The sequence below is a fragment of the Saccopteryx bilineata genome, chromosome 3 (assembly GCF_036850765.1).
Source record: "Saccopteryx bilineata isolate mSacBil1 chromosome 3, mSacBil1_pri_phased_curated, whole genome shotgun sequence".
In the NCBI taxonomy this organism is placed as follows: Eukaryota; Metazoa; Chordata; class Mammalia; order Chiroptera; family Emballonuridae; genus Saccopteryx; species Saccopteryx bilineata.
This window is the reverse complement of record NC_089492.1, coordinates 274,839,248-274,858,942: the sequence shown is the minus strand read 5'-3', so window position 1 is coordinate 274,858,942 and position 19,695 is coordinate 274,839,248. Positions and strand designations below refer to the sequence as shown.

Genomic DNA, 19,695 nt, shown 5'->3' with positions numbered 1-19,695 from the left:
CAAGCCAGCGACCTTGGGTCCAAGCTGGTGAGCCTTGCTCAAACCAGATGAGCCTGCGCTCAACCTGGCGACCTTGGAGTCTCAAACCTGGGTCCTCCGCATCCCCGTCCAACACTCTATCCACTGTGCCACCACCTGGTCAGGCTGGATGGGAGTTTTGACAGTGATGAGGAGTTGTATGAATTTTATGATGAATATAACTTGACTTCAATAACTATATAATACTCTTTTTTTTTCTCCCCCAAATTTCAGGCCCCCAAATTAAGGTGCATTTTATACATGGGGAAATTTAGTAAACCAAATGTGAATAGTGAGTGGTTCTGTCTGGATGAGAAGATTATTTTAGTTATTTATAATTTTATTCTTTATATTTGTTGTTTGAAGTTTTTTGTTGTTGTTGTCTTTTATATTGACTGGGTATCACCTTTACAATAAAAAATAAATCTAACAAAGGATTGTAACTCATTTTAAGCACCTACCTCAGTCAGGTTTAAAATATAGTGAACCTTTAAGGTTAAATTAGTGCTTTCTGTAGCAAGACAATGAAAAACTAACCCTCATGAATTTTGAAAGTTACTCAGAATTGACCATTTAGCACTTTGAGTTACCTTACATGTCACTGTGCAGTGCGACTGTAGATTGGTGCTTTTTAAACTGGGAACACTGGTGCTGGCTCCCAGGTATGCTGCAGCTGTTTGGGAAACAGTAATTCAGAGTTTTACAAAATTAATGGTAGCAGTTACGAAAATCCTGAAGCATTTCTTTCTATGCTTTCTGAAATTATTTTTGAAAATAAACTTTTTATTGAATTATAACACACATCCACAAAAGTTGTACACAAAATCTTAGGTGTACAACTTATAACATCATTTTGTTTTTGTTGTTTTGTGCTGCTATATTTTTGTCTTTGACAAAATTTTCATAGTTCTGCATTAAAAAAAGATGTTTAGTATTCTGTGGTCTTCAGAAGTTATACTGTAGATATTTTGCACTTTTTGCTCTTATAATTGCATTAACTCCTTAGGTTTTTATATTTTTCAAGGAGCTCTAGGATTTAATTCAGAATATGCATGGTTATTCTTAGTTTATGACAGGAAAGTTGTCAATTAAAAAAATGCAAAAAAACTCATTGCAAATTACTGACCTCTAGCTGGTGCAGATTTAATTTTTCTTTCATTCCCAATGTGGTACATGCGTTCCCCCAGTTGGCTGGTTGAGTGGAACTTGATTCCTGTGCCTCTGCAGAGGATACAGCTTAGGTTGCTAATCTGAGGACACGGATCAGCAGCCAGTGGTAAGTGTGTCAGGCCTAGAAACTCTAGCCATACTGGGAGGAACTTTAGAGATCATTAGCCTCAGATGGGGAAACTGAGTCCTAGAAGGTTATGTGCCTTGTCCAGGGTCACAGAGTTGGCACCAGAGCTGAGTCTAGGATCCTGATCCTAAAGCCATTACTAAACCATGCTTAGTCCCTATTCTCATCTTAAAATTCACCCTTTCTACTGAAAATGCAATCCTCCGACTGTGAAATCAACTTCTCGAGAAAGATAAATTACCTAACATGTTTTTCAGCCAAACTTCTTAATGGGGATAACCTGACAGCATTGACCTGTTTTTTAAAAGATTCCTTGGGTTACTTTGGGTGAATGAGGATCGGGGTGGGATGGTATAAATGCCGGTCTGTAATTGTTTAGAGCAGTTCCGGGAGGACATTCAACTGGAATAACCCTGTCAATAGGGAAAGTGTGGCGTGATGTTGACTTGTGACCCTTCCCTGGGGAGCGAGCTGTGTCAGGAGACCCGACAGAGCTGCTGGAACACAAGGTCTCCAGTCTGCTCCTGGTCACTGGACAGCAAGACTGACTGCCGTGCCTGGGAGATGGCCTTCAATGTTATGTGACTTTTTGTTTTTGAGATTTTGTTTCAGTCGGCTAAAGGTAGATAAGTAAATAAGGCTTCTCTTTGGTTTTCTATATATTTAGTAAGTATTGATGACTGGTGGGCCCTGGGGAGTTAGTGCTCTATCAAACATATTTGTCAGAACTTAGTCTGTGCAGCTGGCAGGCCCAAGGAGAGATCGCCATTGCCTTCCGGAAATCTGGTTCTGTTGGTATGTTGTATTGGTGGAGTGCATAAGTCTCATCAGAGCAAGCTGATTTTTGCCTGCCTGTGAATTTGTAGGGAAAGGGGTCTTCTGAGTCTCAACACGGCAGCCGTCCCGAGTTCCATCCACCCAACCTACTCTGCTTTCTCCCTCTGTTCCCGGAGTACAGGCCTTCCTCAGAGGCCAGACTGATTGCTCTCTCCCTCAAATATCTATGGCTGTTCCCGTCTTTGAGCTTTTGGATATGTTTTCTCGTTTGTTTAGAACACCTCCTCCTCCCTTTCTGTTTCTCCAAATCCTGCCTAGCTGTCGAGGGTCAGCTCAGTGCCCATATTCTCTCCTCACAACTCATGTGGCACTTCTGCCCCAGCGTGCTATGGATGGTATAACTACAGTTCACCCTGCTGGTGACGAGTGGACTCTGGAGCTAGCCTGCCTGTGTGACCTTGGCCAGAAGCTTTCTGGCCAACGACTCTAGATTGCTTCATCTATAAAAATGAGAATGATCGTTACACTTAGCCATAAGTTGTGCAGACTGAATGAGGTCAGAGTTTATACTATTACAGAACAGTACCTGGTATATAAGATCTCTTTAAATATTAGTTATTCCTTCTAGCATGTATTTAATCATGGCCTTCCTTATGTTATTGTTTAATTATTTTAGGTATCTCTTTGTTGGCCTCTAGTGAAATTGTAAAGTCTTCTCATGAAGAAAGAAGCTAGATTTTACACTTTTGTTGACATTTCCCAGTCATACATATGTATATCATAGTTCCCCAATACATATTGCTTAAAACAAAAGTATTACTATAACAAATAAAATAGACGGAATAGGAGTAAGGAATTGAAGAGAAAATATAGGCTTCTGTTCACAGATGGGAGTTTTTTTAATGATTCTTAGAGCATGCCGTTTGTTCCGCTTTTCATTGTCATTGACTCTAATGAGCTCAAGTGTGAACATCGTTTAGCAAGACTGCTCGCACTCAGGAGGTGGTCTCAGACACTGTTTCCTTCTAGGCTTGTGCTGGGATGGAATCTCAGACAGTAGATTCTGATCTAGCAGAATATCTAAAAGCAGGTGGGTCCTGAGCTGGGTGGGAGTTACTAACATCCCTCTCTCTGCCTTTCCCTCCTCCTCTGTTAGCAGCTCAGATGCTCCCAAGCACTATCTTCACCTGTCAATGTTCACAGACATTTGTGAGAAATCAGAAGTTACCCTCTGTGGGAAGAGGTGGGGACCCAGGCAGAAACTTTCCATAAAGAGCCAATTGCAGGCAGGAGCTGCCAGAGGGGTCTTGGGCCATCCACCCAGCAAGCTGGGACTTCAGCCAGGGTCTGCACAGAGCCCGTGAGTGCCCTCTCTGTGATGAAAATGTTGTGTTCCTCCTTCTCCTAGGCTGGAGCAAGACATTAAAAAGTTAAAGGCTGACCTGCAGGCCAGCAGGCAAGTGGAACAAGAGCTCCGCAGTCAGATCAGCTCCCTCTCGAGCACCGAGCGGGGGATCCGCTCAGAGATGGGCCAGCTTCGGCAGGAGAACGAGCTGCTGCAGAACAAGTACGTGTGCCTGGTGGGCCTGGGCCAGCCGCGCGGCCTCCCTGGCCCTTTCGTTGCCAGGGCTTGGAGCATGAGACTCATGATGACAGAGGGACCTCGCAGAGGTGGTTTTTGATAAAATGTTTAAAATATTTGATTTAGTACCAGATAGTCAACATGTTATGAAATCTATAAGAACTTATTTCATCAAGTTTATTAATATTGCTATTTTTTCTCTCATTTAACGATTTCTTCTCTTAATTTAAAAAGTTACCGAGCTTCTGTGAGAATATAAAGTTGACAAGAAGTATGTCTGCTGCAATTTGTATCTCTTATTCATTTGAGTGAAAGCTTCCAGAGGATTAGATTCTATTTCCTTTGATTTACAAAACTAAAAAATGACATGAACTTTTTCTTTGAAGAGGCAGGCAGAGAGCCAGCTCTTCTGTGTGAATTCTTATGCTTTCTATTAATTCACCCAGTAATTACTTCTTGACTCAATATGGGTCTGTCCTTTTTTTTTTTCCTCCCCCAGTTGAAACTATCCTTTTTTAAAAAATCTCTAAGCAATGCGTGCCTGCAGTAGTGATTACTGTTATAGGCTTTGGGTTTTCTCAGCTTGCCCCATTGAAAGAGTAGTCCTTCAACATTTTTAAGGAACGTAACTCAAAAGCTGAAGCATTAGAGACAAACAACCTCTCCATTGCTTTTGACCCATCTATGTGATGGCTCTCGAATTGATACATAGAGAACATCTCTCCCTTATTGATATATTTAGATAAACTCACCTCATACTGATATGTAAAGCGGGGGTTGGTGGTAGGCAGGGAACAGAGGGCTGAAATTTTTATCTGAAATGAAGCAGCCTGTGACTCTCTCTATAAGCTATTTTGGGATACTTTGAAAAAATATCTCATAGCTGGAAAGGAAAGGCTGCAGCATAATTATATTCAGGCAAAGACCTTTTTTAAAATTAATTTGAAAGAGAGTAACAAACATCAACATCGATCTGTTCCTGTGTGCACCCTAACTGGGTGTTGAACCCACAACCTTTGCATATTGGGACCACACTCTAAGCAACCAAGCTATCCCACCCACCCTTTACCGTAGTGTCAGTGGGGCTGGTTCCATCAGCTGTTCCCACACTGAAGTTCTTACAAGGTGCTCTGGGGTATGTGAGTTGTCCTACAGCTATCTTTCCTTCTGGTACAAACTTGTTTTACCCTTTTGTCCAAATTGACTTCTGAAGATAGAGCAGATGCTAGGTCTGATTCTCTATCTTGTATGGCAACTTGCTTATTGATATTTAGGAATTGTTAAGTAGTAATGACAACATGTTTTCCCTGGGCACTCTGGGAGTAGACATTTATGATTTGCTGTCAAACCTCTTTTTTACTGTGGCCTTAAAATGATAAAAAGGAGCCATGTTCCTCCAGGGTTTATAGTGTGTATTTGTAATTGTAAAACTGTGTAACAATCGTTTCCATATAGGTTACATAATGCTGTGCAAGTGAAGCAAAAAGACAAGCAGAATATCAGCCAGCTGGAGAAAAAGCTAAAAGCCGAGCAGGAAGCCCGAAGCTTTGTAGAAAAGCAGTTAATGGAGGAGAAGAAAAGGAAGAAGTTAGAAGAAGCCACTGCTGCCCGGGCTGTTGCGTTTGCTGCTGCGTCCAGGTATGTCCGTGTCACCTGAGTGGTTCATCTGTGAATGGCTTTCCTGGTCCCAAGACAGCCCTGGGAATTTGATGCCTTGGGCAGGATCGGAAATACAACAGCCATGCATGGATGAATTGCTTTTAAGTACGGTTTTATTACCTGGTTTAAACTCCATCTGTGCAAGCTGTGTTCTCTTATAACACCTTCAGCTTTGGCGACCTCATTCATAAAGTGGGCTGGGGGAATCACTGTGACTCCCACACCGGGGGCGAAGTCCTACTCGTGAAGGGTTTCTGGTCACTTTATTTTTTCATTTTTATTTATTTATTTTGTACTGATTGATTTTAGAGAGAGAGAGGATGGGGTAGAGAGAGACACAGAGAGAAAAACATCAATTTGTTGTTTCACTTATTCTTGCATTCATTGGTTGATTCCTGTATGTGCCCTGACTGGGGTTTGAACCCACAACCTTGGCATATCAGGTCGATGCTCTAAGCAGCTGAGCTATCTGGCCAGGGCACTAATCACTTTCTTTTAAGGCTAATAATTACTAAACACTTTGGAAGAACCAGTCTGGAATTTTGTTCCCTTTATAGAGTTATCGTTACTCCCTGTACTTAACTATGTGTTTCTGGAGTTTCTAATCTTAAAATGGAAGAAAGGTAAAACCTTGGTTCCCCAAGTACTGTGTATTAACTGCTTATGTCTTTGTTGGATATCACCAAAGTATCAGATGAGCTGAAAAGGGGGGAAAAATGAAACGTAAGTCTCCATTAGATATCATTGAATTTGTGGAGTGATGAAAATTAGGGACTCCTTCCTTTACCATTGAAAAGAGTGCTAATATTCCAAAAACTGGTATATAACTGCCATCTGAATGACAGCAAGAGCTTCTTTGTTTTTGGGATCTACTTCATTTTACTGCTTTTTCTTTTTTCTTTGTTTTATTTCTTTTTATTTTTTTCTTCTTTTTCAAGTGAGAGGAGGGGAGATGCTCTGCCCATCTGGGGCCATGCTCGCAACCAAGCTATTTTTAGCACCTGAGGTGGAGGCTCCATAGAGCTCTCCTCAGCACCTGGGGCCAATTTGCTCCAACCAATCAAGCCATGGCTGTGGGAGGAGGAGAGTTTGGGGGGGGGGAGCAGATGGTCTCCTCTCCTGTGTGCCCTGACTGGGAATCGAACCCAGGACATCCACATGCTAGGCCAACACTCTTTCTTCCCCCTGAGCGAAATGGCCAGGGCCTTTTCTTTGTTTCCTTGACTACTGAAGTCATCTGCATAGTTGGGGTGGGGTTATAGGCTTACAGATGCAGAGTGAGTGTAAATTATTATTATTATATATTTCATTTAAGTTTCTGTAATAATTTATATCTATGTGATATAATTCCACTAGCATTCTTCCTTGACTTTTGTTTTTTGTATTTGGTTTGTTAATAGCCTTCCTTTGGGTTCTGGCATTTGCAGAATACCACATTTCCCTAATGTATAAGATGCTCTCATGTATAAGATGCACCTTAATTTTAGGGCCTGAAATTTGGGGGGAAAATGTATTACATAAAGTTATTGAACTCAAGTTTTATTCATCATAAAATTCATACAACTCCTCATCACTGTTAAAACTTCCATCCATTAGTTTGTCCTCATCTGTGTCTGATGACAAATCACTGTCTTCATATATTGCCTCGTCCTCAATTCCATTATGGCATTTGAAATGCCACAACCACTGTATAAGACACACCCAGTTGTTAGATCCCAAATTTTTAGATAAAAGGGTGTGTCTTATACATGGGGAAATACTGTAATTGATCGTCATTTTACCTTTGAGGGAATAACATCAGGAGAGAACTCTCTCTCCTGAGTGAGCCTCCTCCCCCAGCAGACTGTACTGCAGACGGCTGAGCTCACTGGGCCCCTCAGCATCTGTACAGATGCACAGACCCTTTCCAGTCTGCCTAACCCTAACCTAATGTGGGGGTTTTGTTTGTTATTTGTTTAAAGATTGGTAAGCCTTTCTGAAGCCCTTACAGATTTTCCTGAACAGTGATCTGGTATGGCCTGTGCTGTTGTTAATTCATCCAGCACCTGCCCTTTAAAAAAAAAAAATCCGAGCGTCGGCCTGGCGTGCAGGAGTCCCGGGTTTGATTCCCGGCCAGGGCACACAGGAGAAGCGCCCATCTGCTTCTCCACACCTCCCCCTCTCTTTCTTCTCTGTCTCTCTCTTCCCCTCCCACAGCCAAGGCTCCATTGGAGCAAAGTTGGCCCGGGTGCTGAGGATGGCTCTATGGCCTCTGCCTCAGGCGCTGGAATGACTCTGGTTGCAGTGGAGCAACGCTCCAGATGGGTGGAGCATCGCCCCCTGGTGGGCATGCCGGGTGGATCCCGGTCGGGCACATGCAGGAGTCTGTCTGACTGCCTCCTGTTTCCAACTTTAGAAAATTTAAAAAAGTAAATAAATAAATAAAAATCCACTGAGGAGGCTGTGACAGTTCCTTAGCCACATTGTGCGGTGCTTCTTATGCCGGAGAATCAGTAAATTGGTTTTGATCTCTACCCTAAATCCCTTTTGTTTCCAGTTGAGCTTACTTGTTTTGGCCCTATCCTTAGATGGTGTGGTACTTGTTTGCCATCACTTGTGTAGAGGTTTTTATTCTTAAGTAAATCCCAAGGCATTAAATCTCTTACTGGACCTACATTTTTGGGTAGGCAGAGGACCCCTACTTTCTCCGTCAGGCTGTTTTTGAAACCTGAACAGTTCATTGGCTTTGGACTAGCCTTTGCCATCACCTTTTGCAGTTTATCCTTGTTATGGCCTTGAGGAGCCACCAAGTGCTGCTCCTTTCTTTTTCTGTTTACTCCAGACCTGTGGCAACTTTATGTTTAAAGAAAGGTGAACGTCCCAATGCATACTCCCTCAAAACTGATTTTTATTTTGGCTCACTGACCCCTGCTGGGCATGTCTGGTTCTTTCTTGCTCAGTTTGTGTGCATTTATTAAAGCCATAAGACCTGGTGGGAAGCTTGCTGGGAAACTTCAGTTCTTATTCTAGTTCTGTGATCTACAAACTAAATGACCTTGGTCTAGAGTTATATCTATGTATTCTCGGTTTTCTTATTTATAAAATGGGATGCCTGACCAGTGGTGGCGCAGAGGATTAAGTGTCAGCCTGGGATACTGAGGACCAGGTTCGAAACCCTGAGGTCACTGACTTGAGAGTGGGCTCATCTGGCTTGAGCACAGTCTCACCAACTTGAGCTCAGGGTCACCAACTTGAGTGTGGGATCATAGACATGATCTAATGGCCACTTGCTTGAGCCGAGAAGCAATCAATGAACAATTAAAGTGACACAACTACGAGTTGGTGCTTTTCATCGCTCTCCCTCCCTTCTTGTCTGTCTCTCTCTCTCTTACAAAAATAAAATAAAATGGGATACAATCCCGGGTCTCGGCACCAAAAAAACAACAGCAAAAAAAATAAAATAAAATGGGATAGTATACTCTTTCCCCAGAAAGAAGGTAGTATGGGTAAAGTACCTAGCTTGGTGCCTGGTTCATATTACATATATCCAGTTAATGATAATTACTTCAGAGAGTCTGTTAAAATTATCAAAGAATAGAAAGAACGAGCACACTGAGCCAAAAGCTAACACCTGACTGACTCTGGACTATAAGAGAATGATTCCTGCGATGTAAGTAAACCTGTAGTCTCTTAAGGCCCCTTATTTCCTTCTCTTCTTTTTCAAAAGGGGAGAGTGTACCGAAACCTTACGGAATCGGATCAGAGAATTAGAATCAGAGGGCAAGAAGCTCACGATGGACATGAAGGTGAAAGAAGACCAGATCCGAGAACTGGAGCTGAAAGTTCAGGTAACGGGAGTACAAGAAACTTTCTCGTACTTGAATTCCTCTTCAATGTTTGACTTGTGATCATGATATAATGTGGAAATGGTGCCTTTTAGTACAGGCAGATCTCATTGCATCTGAAGATCGCTGTATGGCAAAAGGAAGCTCTAATCTTGTCCAGCTCGTTCATGTCATATTTAACTTAGCCAAAGTCTAATACAAGCCAGGAACGCTGATGATCCCTTGTCATGTTTTAGACCAGAATCTGACTTATTATAGCTTCATCTCAGTTTTTCAGGTTATAGGCCTGATTTGTGTCCTTTAGAATTTATATGTCTCTTTAGCCCTAACCCTCTGCCCATGCCGGGGAACTGGTGGCCCTGAGCCACCAGACTGCAGTTGTGAGCAGTCACGGTGGGGAGAGCTACCAGTGCTGTGGACAGCCAGTCTGGGGCTCCGTGTACCATAGCCAAGGATTTAGCATTGGCTCTTCAAGGGAACGTATGACACTAATCTATTATAGAGTTACAATATGTGTTATTAGATTCATGTAGAACTGGTAAGAAATGACTGGCAGGTCAGTGGAGTGAAACAGATGACCTAGAGACAAAGCCTAAAGAGTGCAGTCAAGGTGGTGTCAGAGATGGATTCGAACAGTGAAGGCAAACAGGCTGGTCATCTCATACTGCACAGAAAGAAATTCCAGATGAAGAGTTGAATGCAGGGAAAAAAAGCAGCGTTTTGTTTTAAACTAAGTGATAATATAGTAGAATTTTTTGATCTTGAAACGGGAAGATTTTCTAAACAAAAATAATGGAAGAGGTGACAGAAGGAGACTAAACTTGGGGGGAGGAGCACACAATGCAGTTTACAGATGATGTATTATAAGATTGAAACTTATATAGTCTTATTAACCAGTGTCACCCAAACAAATTTAATGTAAAAAATTAAATAAATAACAAACTACACTACAGTCAAAAAATAATGGAAGAAATCACAAAATAAAAAATATATAAATGAAAAATCAATTGGGGAGGGCATAGATATTGCAGCAAATAAGGAATTAACACTCTCACTATGTAAGTAACTCATAAAAAGTGCTAAGCTCAAATATACAGAAAAATAGACAAAGGATGTGAACAGTTAATTCACAGAAGAACTATAAATGTCTGATAAGAATATGCAAATATATCCTTATTAATCACCAAAGACATAGATTAAATTTGGGTATCATCTCCTGTGAAATGAGTAACGAATTTTTAAATAATATCAACCTGAGGGGGCACACAGTGCAGTAGGCTTCATACATTGCAGGTGGCAGTGTAACTTTCTAGAAACCAGCATCATGTACTTTTTAAGTATTTCCGTTTTTTAGGACTCCAGTCTAAGGTAAATATTTTTAAATCTCACCAATGATAGAGACACAGAGATGTTCATCATGGTGGTATATACCTGCAAAAAAAAAAAGGAAACAATCTTTTTTTCCTCCATTGATTTGATGGAGAAAGAGAGAGGAAGGGGTGGGATAGAGAGGAAGAAAATGAGAGAGACAGAGAAGCATCAACTTGTTCCACTTAGTTCCATTTACTTGTGTCCTCATTGATTGCTTCTTGTAGGTGCCCTGAACAGGGGTCATACCCCTAGCTACCCAGCCAGGTCCGAAACAATCTTAGGTCTACGCCCTAGCTACCCAGCCAGGTCCAAAACAATCTTAGTAATAGTGATTTATTTAATAAATTATGGTGCATATATGGGAATATTATATAGCCATTAAAAGTTATATTTTCAAAGAACATTTGATATTATGTTAATTTTTTAAAAAACTACAAAGCTGTACATAAACTGATTTCAGTTATGTTAAAAATACAGATACTTAAAAGACTAAAAATATATATTACATTTTTCACAGTGTTGGGATTTTTTTGGTTTTTTTATTTTCTTCTTTGAACTTTAATATACTTTTTAATTCTCTGTGATGTTTGGATTCCGTTCTTTAAATGAAGAAATTAAAATATTTACATACATATATTTATTGGCTACATTACCAGATGTTTTAAACGGACTTCTTCTGCCCTGTCTAAATAAATGACAGTATTATGATTTTTAGTGCAGGTTGAGAGGAGAGTTAGCAGATTTGACTACAGTGTTATAGCAATATTTTCATCTGAGAGCAGGGTAAGAGTTATTTTGGTTCTGACTTAGGCTTGCAAGAGTGTGTCTTATTTTTTGGAGACAGAAAATCGCAACATTGTCAAATGTATCTACTAAAATGTTTTCCTGTGTGCACATCACCAGGTAAATACATTTTGCCTTCTAAGTGGTTTGGTCTGAACCATAGAATACTACTAGCATTCTGTGTTCTAGAGGCCAGGTCAGTAATAGCGGGATTTTATTTGTGATTTCAGGCTAATTTGTAGACATCGATGCCAAAACTATCTTGTAACATTGCTGCTTTGATGATATTGTTAGGAGCTTCGGAAGTATAAGGAAAATGAGAAGGACACTGAGGTGTTAATGTCAGCCCTCTCTGCCATGCAAGATAAAACACAGCACCTGGAGAACAGCCTGAGCGCAGAAACCAGGATCAAGCTGGACCTGTTCTCCGCACTGGGGGACGCGAAGCGACAGCTTGAGATTGCCCAAGGTAGGGGAGCAGCGGGCCGCAGGGGAGCTGGTGCGGCTGAGGACGCACAGGGACACAGAGAGCATTTCCATTTCTCCTTAAGTGGTTCAAGTGCCCAACATTGACATTTAGGAACCATCACATTAACTCATTCTTACAGACATATCATGAAGTGAGAACATGTCAAGAACAAGGCATACAGAAAACAGTGTGGGCTTCTGTGCTCACGGAGCTCAGTGTTGTGGGAGAATTAGAGACCTGCAGAGTCCCCCAGAGGTGCCAGTGCCGCAGTGCGGACAAGGTCTGTGGGAATGTGGAAAGAGGCAGGCGCGAAGCCGATCTGGCAAGTTAGAGGGCTCAGCGAAGCTGATGTCTGAGCTAGGGCTGGAGTGGTAAGAAAGGTTTAGCCCGCCCTGGCCGGTTGGCTCAGTGGTAGAGCGTCGGCCTGGCGTGCAGAAGTCCCAGGTTCGATTCCTGGCCAGGGCACACAGGAGAAGCGCCCATTTGTTTCTCCACCCCTCCCCCTCTCGTTCCTCTCTGTCTCTCTCTTCCCGTCCCACAGCCGGGGCTCCTTTGGAGCAAAAGATGGCCTGGGCGCTGGGGATGGCTCCTTGGCCTCTGCCCCAGATGCTAGAGTGGCTCTGGTCGGGACAGAGCGATGCCCCGGATGGGCAGAGCATCACCCCCTGGTGGGCATGCCGGGTGGATCCCGGTTGGGTGCATGCGGGAGTCTGTCTGCCTGCCTCCCCCGTTTCCAGCTTCAGAGAAAAAAAAAAAGAAAAAAAAAAAAAAAGGCTTAGCCCAGTGAAGCAGGGGGGGGGGGGGGGGGGGGGGGGGTGAGGGCTGGAGAGGCATCTAAACAGAGGAAGCAGCTTGTGCAAGGCCAGGGAACCCAGGAGGGCGGGTGTGTTCAGAGGCAGCTGGCTTTGCTTGGCTGGGGCAAAGGTTACAGACAGACGAGGGAGTGGTGGGAGGGGAGTCCAGGAGCTGGCTGGCTACTCACCAGGTGTTTACTGAGACCTACTATGTGCCAGGCACTGTGAGACTCCCTGAGGGGACAAAGACAAGCAAATGTATGTCAGGTAGTGATTGTGCAGTGAAGAAACTAAAGCAGTGGCAAGGTGTGTGTGTGTCCCGTGAGTGTGTCCACTACTTCAAAGTGGTGAACATGGAAAATCCTTTGAGTAGGTGGCCATTGGGCTGAGACCGAAAGGAGGAGAATGAGTGAGTCACATAAATCTCAGGGAAGAGCACTTCCAGCAGAGGGAGCATGTGTGGTTGCCATGAGGACTGCAGCCAAGTGATGGGGAGAGTCAGCCTCAGAAGTAACGGAAGCCGCATTCTGCCAGACTTTATAGCCCATGCAAAGGACTTTGGACTTTATTCTGAGTGTCATGGGGCACTTTTGGAAGGCTTTTTTGAACAGAGGCATGATATGAACTCATGAAAAGAAATTTGGATTTTGTCCTACAAATTGATTAGCCACCAAGAGATTACTGAAAAAATTTTTTGCCTGACCTGTGGTGGCGCAGTGGATAAAGCGTCAGCCTGGAAATGCTGAGGTCGCCAGTTTGAAATCCTGGGCTTGCCTGGTCAAGGCACATATGGGAGTTGATGCTTCCAGCTCCTTCTCTCCTCTCTCTCTCTCTCTCTCTCTCTCTCTCCCTCTCTCCCTCTCTCTCTCTCTCTCCCTCTCCTCTCTAAAATGAGTAAATAAAAAAAAATAATAAAAAGATGGCTCTTCTTTAAAAAAAAAAATTTTAACAATTGACTTGGTAGAAAGAAAAGAATATTTCAACAAGTACTAAAAGAGCATTCCCACTCACTCTGTGTAAAGCATTGTACCAGAAGCTGAAGGGGAGCGGCGGGGGAGCAGGGCATGGTTGGGGGGGTCCCGGCAGTGGTGCTCAGACTCTTTCAATCAGTGACACGCCAGGAGTGGTTATTTTAACTGGATTATATCTACCAATAGTTAGTTACCTCTTAGAAATTAAAACTTAAAACATTTATTTCTTAATTCATCTTAAAATAACAAACGTGTTACTTGTTAACGTAAATATCATATTTTTGTGAAAAATAACTATTTCCCCCAAAAAATGTTAATAAGAAAAGTTGCGTTGTTTTACATTTAGCAGATCTCTTTTGTTTCTGGCTTAATAAAAGATAGTTCCAAAAAAAAAATTTGATAGTTCCATTCCCATCTCTGTTTCAACATTGAATCTGTTATAACTTGCCATGTTGTTTCTGGAAGACTCTTGTATGCCTGTGAGGGAATGAGTGTGAAGAGGGCACATAGTATCTTAGTATTATTATGAAAATAGTTGGAGCCTGACCTGTGGTGGCACAGTGGATAAAGCATCGACCTGGAAATGCTGAGGTCGCCGGTTCGAAACCCTGGGCTTGCCTGGTCAAGGCACATATGGGAGTTGATGCTTCCAGCTCCTCCCCCTTCTCTCTCTCTGTCTCTCCTCTGTCTCTCCCTCTGTCTCTCCCTCTCCTCTCTAAAATGAATAATAATAATAAAAAAAAAAAATAGTTGGACCCTGTGGACCTGTGAGAGCGCAAGCCAAGCAGCAAGGCCCGCTGCCATTAGGCAGAGGCAGAGGCTTGAAAGGCAAGGCAAGAGGAGAGATCAGGGGTGGCTTCATGAGGGAGGAGACACTGAGTGGGCTTTGAAGGATGAATTCTAAGAGCAGAGAATGGCAGTTAAGTGTGGTAATAGTGTGAGTGAAGGAAGGAAAGTGCTGATAACATCCAGGTGAGCAGCCCAGTGACCTTGAGTTGGGGGACCTGGGGGGACAGATGGGAGATCAGGAGGACCCTGAATGAAGCCATACTAGAATGTATTTCCTCAGGAGGCAGGTGGTGACATGTTTTCATTTGGAGGTGCTTCCTGGACACCTCGGCAAAAAATTGATCATCAGTCATTGGAAATTTGGGGCCTAAGCCCCCAAGAGAGAGGACCAAAAACCCCTGTGGGTGGGTGTGGGATGTTTTAGTTGGGAGAAGTTATTGGAGCCACGGGAGTAGCTTGGGATGGCCCAGGTGATAGAGCAAGAAGAGAAGGGAGTTGAGAATCAGGCTTATTAATGTGTGGGCTCAGGGAATGGCATTTAAAAAGAAATTTCCTGGGAGTCTTGCTTTAAAGCCAAACTTCTGATCAAACACTGGTGTTTTGCCTGCTTGGCTCAGCACCTCCGCCTCACCCTGATTACTTGGATTTGCACACTGGAAAGAGACCCCTGCAGGGAAGCAGCATCCAGTCTCAGAGTAGCCAGTGGGGGCTTGGTTTGTCAGCCCAGGAACTTTTGTAACGCAAAGAAGCAGAGAGAAATGTTTCTTTCTTTTTTTTAAGACTTTATTCATTTTAGAGAAACGAGAGAAGAGGGGGGGGGGGGTAAGGAACAGGAAGCATCAACTCCCGAATGTGCCTTGACCAGGCAAGCCCAGGGTTTCGAACCAGTGACCTCAGCAATCCACTGTGCCACCACAGGTCAAGCAAGAAATGTCTTTTTCACAGCTCTAGGAGTGTGTGTGTATTACTGATTGAAGAAGCCAAACTTAAATCTGCATAAAAGAAGGTCCAGTGACTCATATATCAGATGCAGTAAGGTATTTTGTTCATCTGAGGTTTATTTAGTTGTGAAAGGGAAGGAGGATTTTGATGCCTCCTTAAAGCTGAGAGGACGTGAAGGAAGTCTGCTCTGTGCCCACTGCCTTCCCCACGACTTCCCTTCACTGTCAGGCTGCGTTTGCTAATGATAACCCAGCTCTGTAACTCAGAGCAAACCCGTTGCTTTCCTTCTTCCTCCTTCCTCCTTTTTATGTCATCTGATTCATCCTGATTCCAAAATGACTTTCATCTCTACTACATCCTTTTTAAAAATACGCCACTAGGCTCAGTTACATTTTAAGTATATTAATCTTCCATAGGATGCAAGTGCAACTCAATGCAATCTTTTTCTTTTCTAAGCATTTGTTGTTTTTTTTAATCTCCCCTCTGTTCAAACACATTTATTTATTTATTGACAGAGAGTGAGAGAGAGGGATAGTTAGAGACAGACAGACAGGAAGGGAGAGAGATGAGAAGCATCAATCAGTTTTTTGTTGCGACACTTTAGTTGTTCATTGATTGCTTTCTCATATGTGCCTTGACTGTGAGCCTTCAGCAGACCAAGTAACCTCTTGCTCGAGCCAGCGACCTTGGGTCCAAGCTGGTGAGCTTTGCTCAATCCAGATGAGCCTGCGCTCAAGCTGGTGGCCTTGGGGTCTTGAATCTGGGTCCTCCGCATCCCAGTCCAATGCTCTGTCCACTGCGCCACCGCCCACTCAGGCCATTTAAGTTTTTGAAGGACTACTCCTAAATGTTCTTCCCCTAGCTAGCAGACCAGGGAACTTCAAAGAATGATGGAAATTGCGTGGGCTTTGGAACAGAGTGGCCCTGGGTTGAAATCCTGCTCTACCTTTAATAACTGAATGAGTTTGGGGAAGTTACATAATTTGCAAGGCCTCAGTTTTCTAGTGGGCTGGGCACGAGGGATACAGTAATGAGAAAAGTCAGTGTTCTCTGCCCTCGTGGAGCTCACGGTCCAGTGGAGAGGTATGGGCACAAATCATCACCTGAATGAATGGGCACAAGAGATGAAGGGTGCGGGAGGGAGGAGTGCAGGCTCTGGAGCCAGACTGCATGGGTTTGAATTCCAGCTGTTTGCTACTCGGCCTCTCTGAGCCTCAGATCCCTCATCTCTAAGATGGATGATGATGATAATTTCCATCTGATAGGGGTGTTGTGATAAGTGCATGAGTTTGTATATGGAAGTACTTAGAACAGTGTCAGGCACATACGTGTTAGCTACTGTAATTATTATCATTATTACAAAGAGTAAAGTGACAGAAAGGTAAATTGAGGCTGTGTTGAGAATCTAAGAGTTCTGGGGGAGGTAGGTATGGTCTGATAAGTGGGAGATAAAAGGGAAGATTAAGGAAAGCTTTGTGAGGAAGTAGAAACAACAACCTCAAGAGTTAAACAGAGCAGGAGAGGCAGAGAGCAGGCTGGCCCTGAGGCAGTCAGGGGCCGGTTGCTGGGAAACGAAGTGTGGTGAGGGAGAGGGTCGCTAAAGCTAAAGTCTCCAGCCGAATGCACACTGGCGTCTGAGTCCCTAGAGAGCCCCCCCCCCCCCAGCGCAGCAGCCACGGAGCTGCTCCGTTTCTTTTCTAGAAGAGACCCTTGAGGCAGAGTGTATTGTTGTGGCTGCTTCTGAGGCCTCAGTTCTGTATGCCTTGGTCTGACACCCAGATGGTCCACCCTCCCAGAAAAAGTTTGCAGCACGAGAGGGAGAGCCATAGTTCACCATCAGCACCCTCTTAGGCTGCCACTGGTGACTTGCCAGGCGCAGAATGTGGCTTTTAGAAATTAACCTCTTTGCTTGACTAAGTTGAACGTGTTCCCCGGGGATTGGTCCAGGAGGGCATTGTGTTGGGTTAGCCCTACCATTCTCATTAATGGTGGGTCTTTGATTTTCCAGGACAAATTCTTCAGAAAGACCAGGAAATCAAGGACCTAAAACAGAAGATAGCCGAAGTCATGGCTGTCATGCCCAGCATAACGTACAGTGCCGCCACCAGCCCCCTGAGCCCCGTTTCCCCCCACTACTCTTCCAAATTTGTGGAGACCAGCCCCTCTGGACTCGATCCCAACGCCTCTGTTTACCAGCCCCTGAAGAAGTGAAGACCAGCTGTGTTTTGCCCAACAATTTGGTTACCAGGTTACATTGCAAAGGAGCGTCTCTGGCAGTCAAGATAACAAGAAGTTTATATTGTATTTTGTGGGACTGTATATGTTGTCGTTTTTAAAAGGGGGGAAAGATAACATCTAAGTCTGATTAGAACTGCCCATTGGTTTTTCTTGTAAATTTTTAGAAGACCTCACAGAACCTTGCAGTTTATTTTTCTCGGCCAATACATTAAAACCATTCTTGGATTTCAAGTAGCCAATTTCGCCTTTTATGTATTTTTACAGTTTCCTCTTGAAGAGAAAAAAAAAAAAGCAGGGTTTTTGCTTCTCAGTCTCTAATTCTGTTTTGTTTTGTCCTTAAAAGCAAAACCTGCACATTGGATCCACATGGGGTGATAATGAAAACGTTTAGTTTTTAGAGTGAAAGTTAAATAATGCAGCACAGCTTCGATTGTATAGCTGCATTCAAGATGACTCTTGATATCACAGAAAACAAAAATCGATTACCCCTGTACCCCTCCCCCTAAGCACCAAACAAATTCAAAGAGTGTCATTTAAGCTGAGAGGAGAGACTCAGGCAATGAGGCCAGCTGAGACTGTAACAGGCTTGCGGAATGTTGGCATTGCCATCGATGGGTTTAGTCCTAGAAAATTGCTAGCGGCAGTGTTGTTCACAGTGCCTTGGGAAAAGACATTTCAAGAGGAAACTTGATGATTTTACACAATTTTCCCCCTTTGTCATCTTCTCTCTTCTGTCTGTATCAAGCTCACTGCGGATCCTGCTGTAAAACTGGTGGGTAGCGGGGCTATCGTCACCACCACGGCCACCTCTCCTGTTTCCCTTCATAGAAAGCGCCACAGTGTTCTGGATGGTCTTGAGGCCAGCACCTGGGAAAGGGGCTCTGGGTGGTTTGTGTACGAGGGATTGCGATGACAGCTAATAAAAGCTGCGGTTCTAGGTATTTGTTTTTGTTTCGTTTTGTTCTCATTTCATGTCATTTGACTGTGCTCTCCACCCTTCATCATCTTGTGTGTGACGATTTAAAAGAAACTCGACTATTCCTCAGCTCTTGTGCCAAGGAGGGTTTTCTCGTTTTTTATTTTTTAAGAGTTTTAAACTCAAAACTCTGCACAAAGATTTCAGTTTCAAGTGTATATTATACATTGGTAGAAAAGTGTTTGCACTGGCAACTTTTGGAAGTGTTTAAGAATCAGGGTGGGTGGGGGAGGGGTGGGAGAGGGAGGGGCAAAGCAAAATTGTATTTGGAAACTAGGAAAATTAAGAAACCAAATAGATTGGTTTTGCTTCCTTGCCATGGATTCTAGAAGGACATAGTTCTTCTAAAATGTCCTATTAATTGGCATGTACGTCTCATTTAAAGCAAATTAAGTAGGACAAGCAAGTCAGCAAAATAGAAGTATTCAAAAGAATCATCCTTTTAATCACAGGTCTTATTTTGGGATAAAATAAACTTCTAGCTTTAGCCAGGTGTGCATGTTGCTGCCATTCTGCATTTTTGAATCATCTTGTGTAATTGTCACCATGAAAGTGTTACTCAGAATTGTCATAGATTTTTTTCATCTTTGTGCAAAAACATGGAAAATTGTCACTGACTGTGTTGAGGTTTCCCCCATTTTGCTGCCTTTTGGGACACTATTTTCGTTCAATACTTGGTCTTGGCTGCATTCTTTTTTTTTTTCCTGTGGGGTTCAAAAGAATAAACATTTTCTTACAGATAAAACTAGTTTTCTGCCTCTTTAACTTTTCAGAAGGGCACAAGTTAGATTGTTCTGAATGGCCCTTAGATTGTTGCTCTTATTGTCGCCCCATCTTGGCACCCACCCCATCAGGGCCGTGTCCCGGGAGGCGTCCTGGGGGCCGTGTTCCGGGGCCCTGTCCTGGGACCATGTCCTGGGGGCCGGAGCAGACTCAGGATATGGGATGAGTCCATCCAGGGTCTCAAAGTTGGTTTCTGTTCCAGTCTTACTTAGAAATATCCATTCTCGTTCTCTTCCCCTCCCCCGTCCCCTTTCCTCTGCCCCCACCCCCACCCCACCTTCCTCTCCTTCCCCCTTTCTTTCTCTCTGGTATCTGATTAGAAGCAAGCCTGATTTGTGGTACAACCCTCCTTTCCTAAAAAATCGAGTCAGTGGTGGGGTTGGAAGGTACTTGGTGAGAAAATCTTGAGAGCAAATTTCCTT

General features: G+C 43.4%; 1 protein-coding gene across 2 annotated transcripts in view; it reads left to right on the top strand.

Moving 5' to 3' along the window:
• The window catches only part of MACO1 (macoilin 1), a 72,535-nt gene extending 54,894 nt beyond the window's left edge, over positions 1-17,641 (top strand). For both annotated transcript variants that reach the window (XM_066270067.1, XM_066270066.1), the window contains 5 exons: positions 3,501-3,659; positions 5,130-5,312; positions 9,040-9,160; positions 11,606-11,780; positions 17,285-17,641. In XM_066270067.1, coding sequence (XP_066126164.1) covers positions 3,501-3,659; positions 5,130-5,312; positions 9,040-9,160; positions 11,606-11,780; positions 17,285-17,487 — 841 coding nt within the window. In that variant the 3' untranslated portion in view covers positions 17,488-17,641. The remainder of the gene's footprint in view (positions 1-3,500; positions 3,660-5,129; positions 5,313-9,039; positions 9,161-11,605; positions 11,781-17,284) is intronic.
• Positions 17,642-19,695: the final 2,054 nt, after the last annotated feature.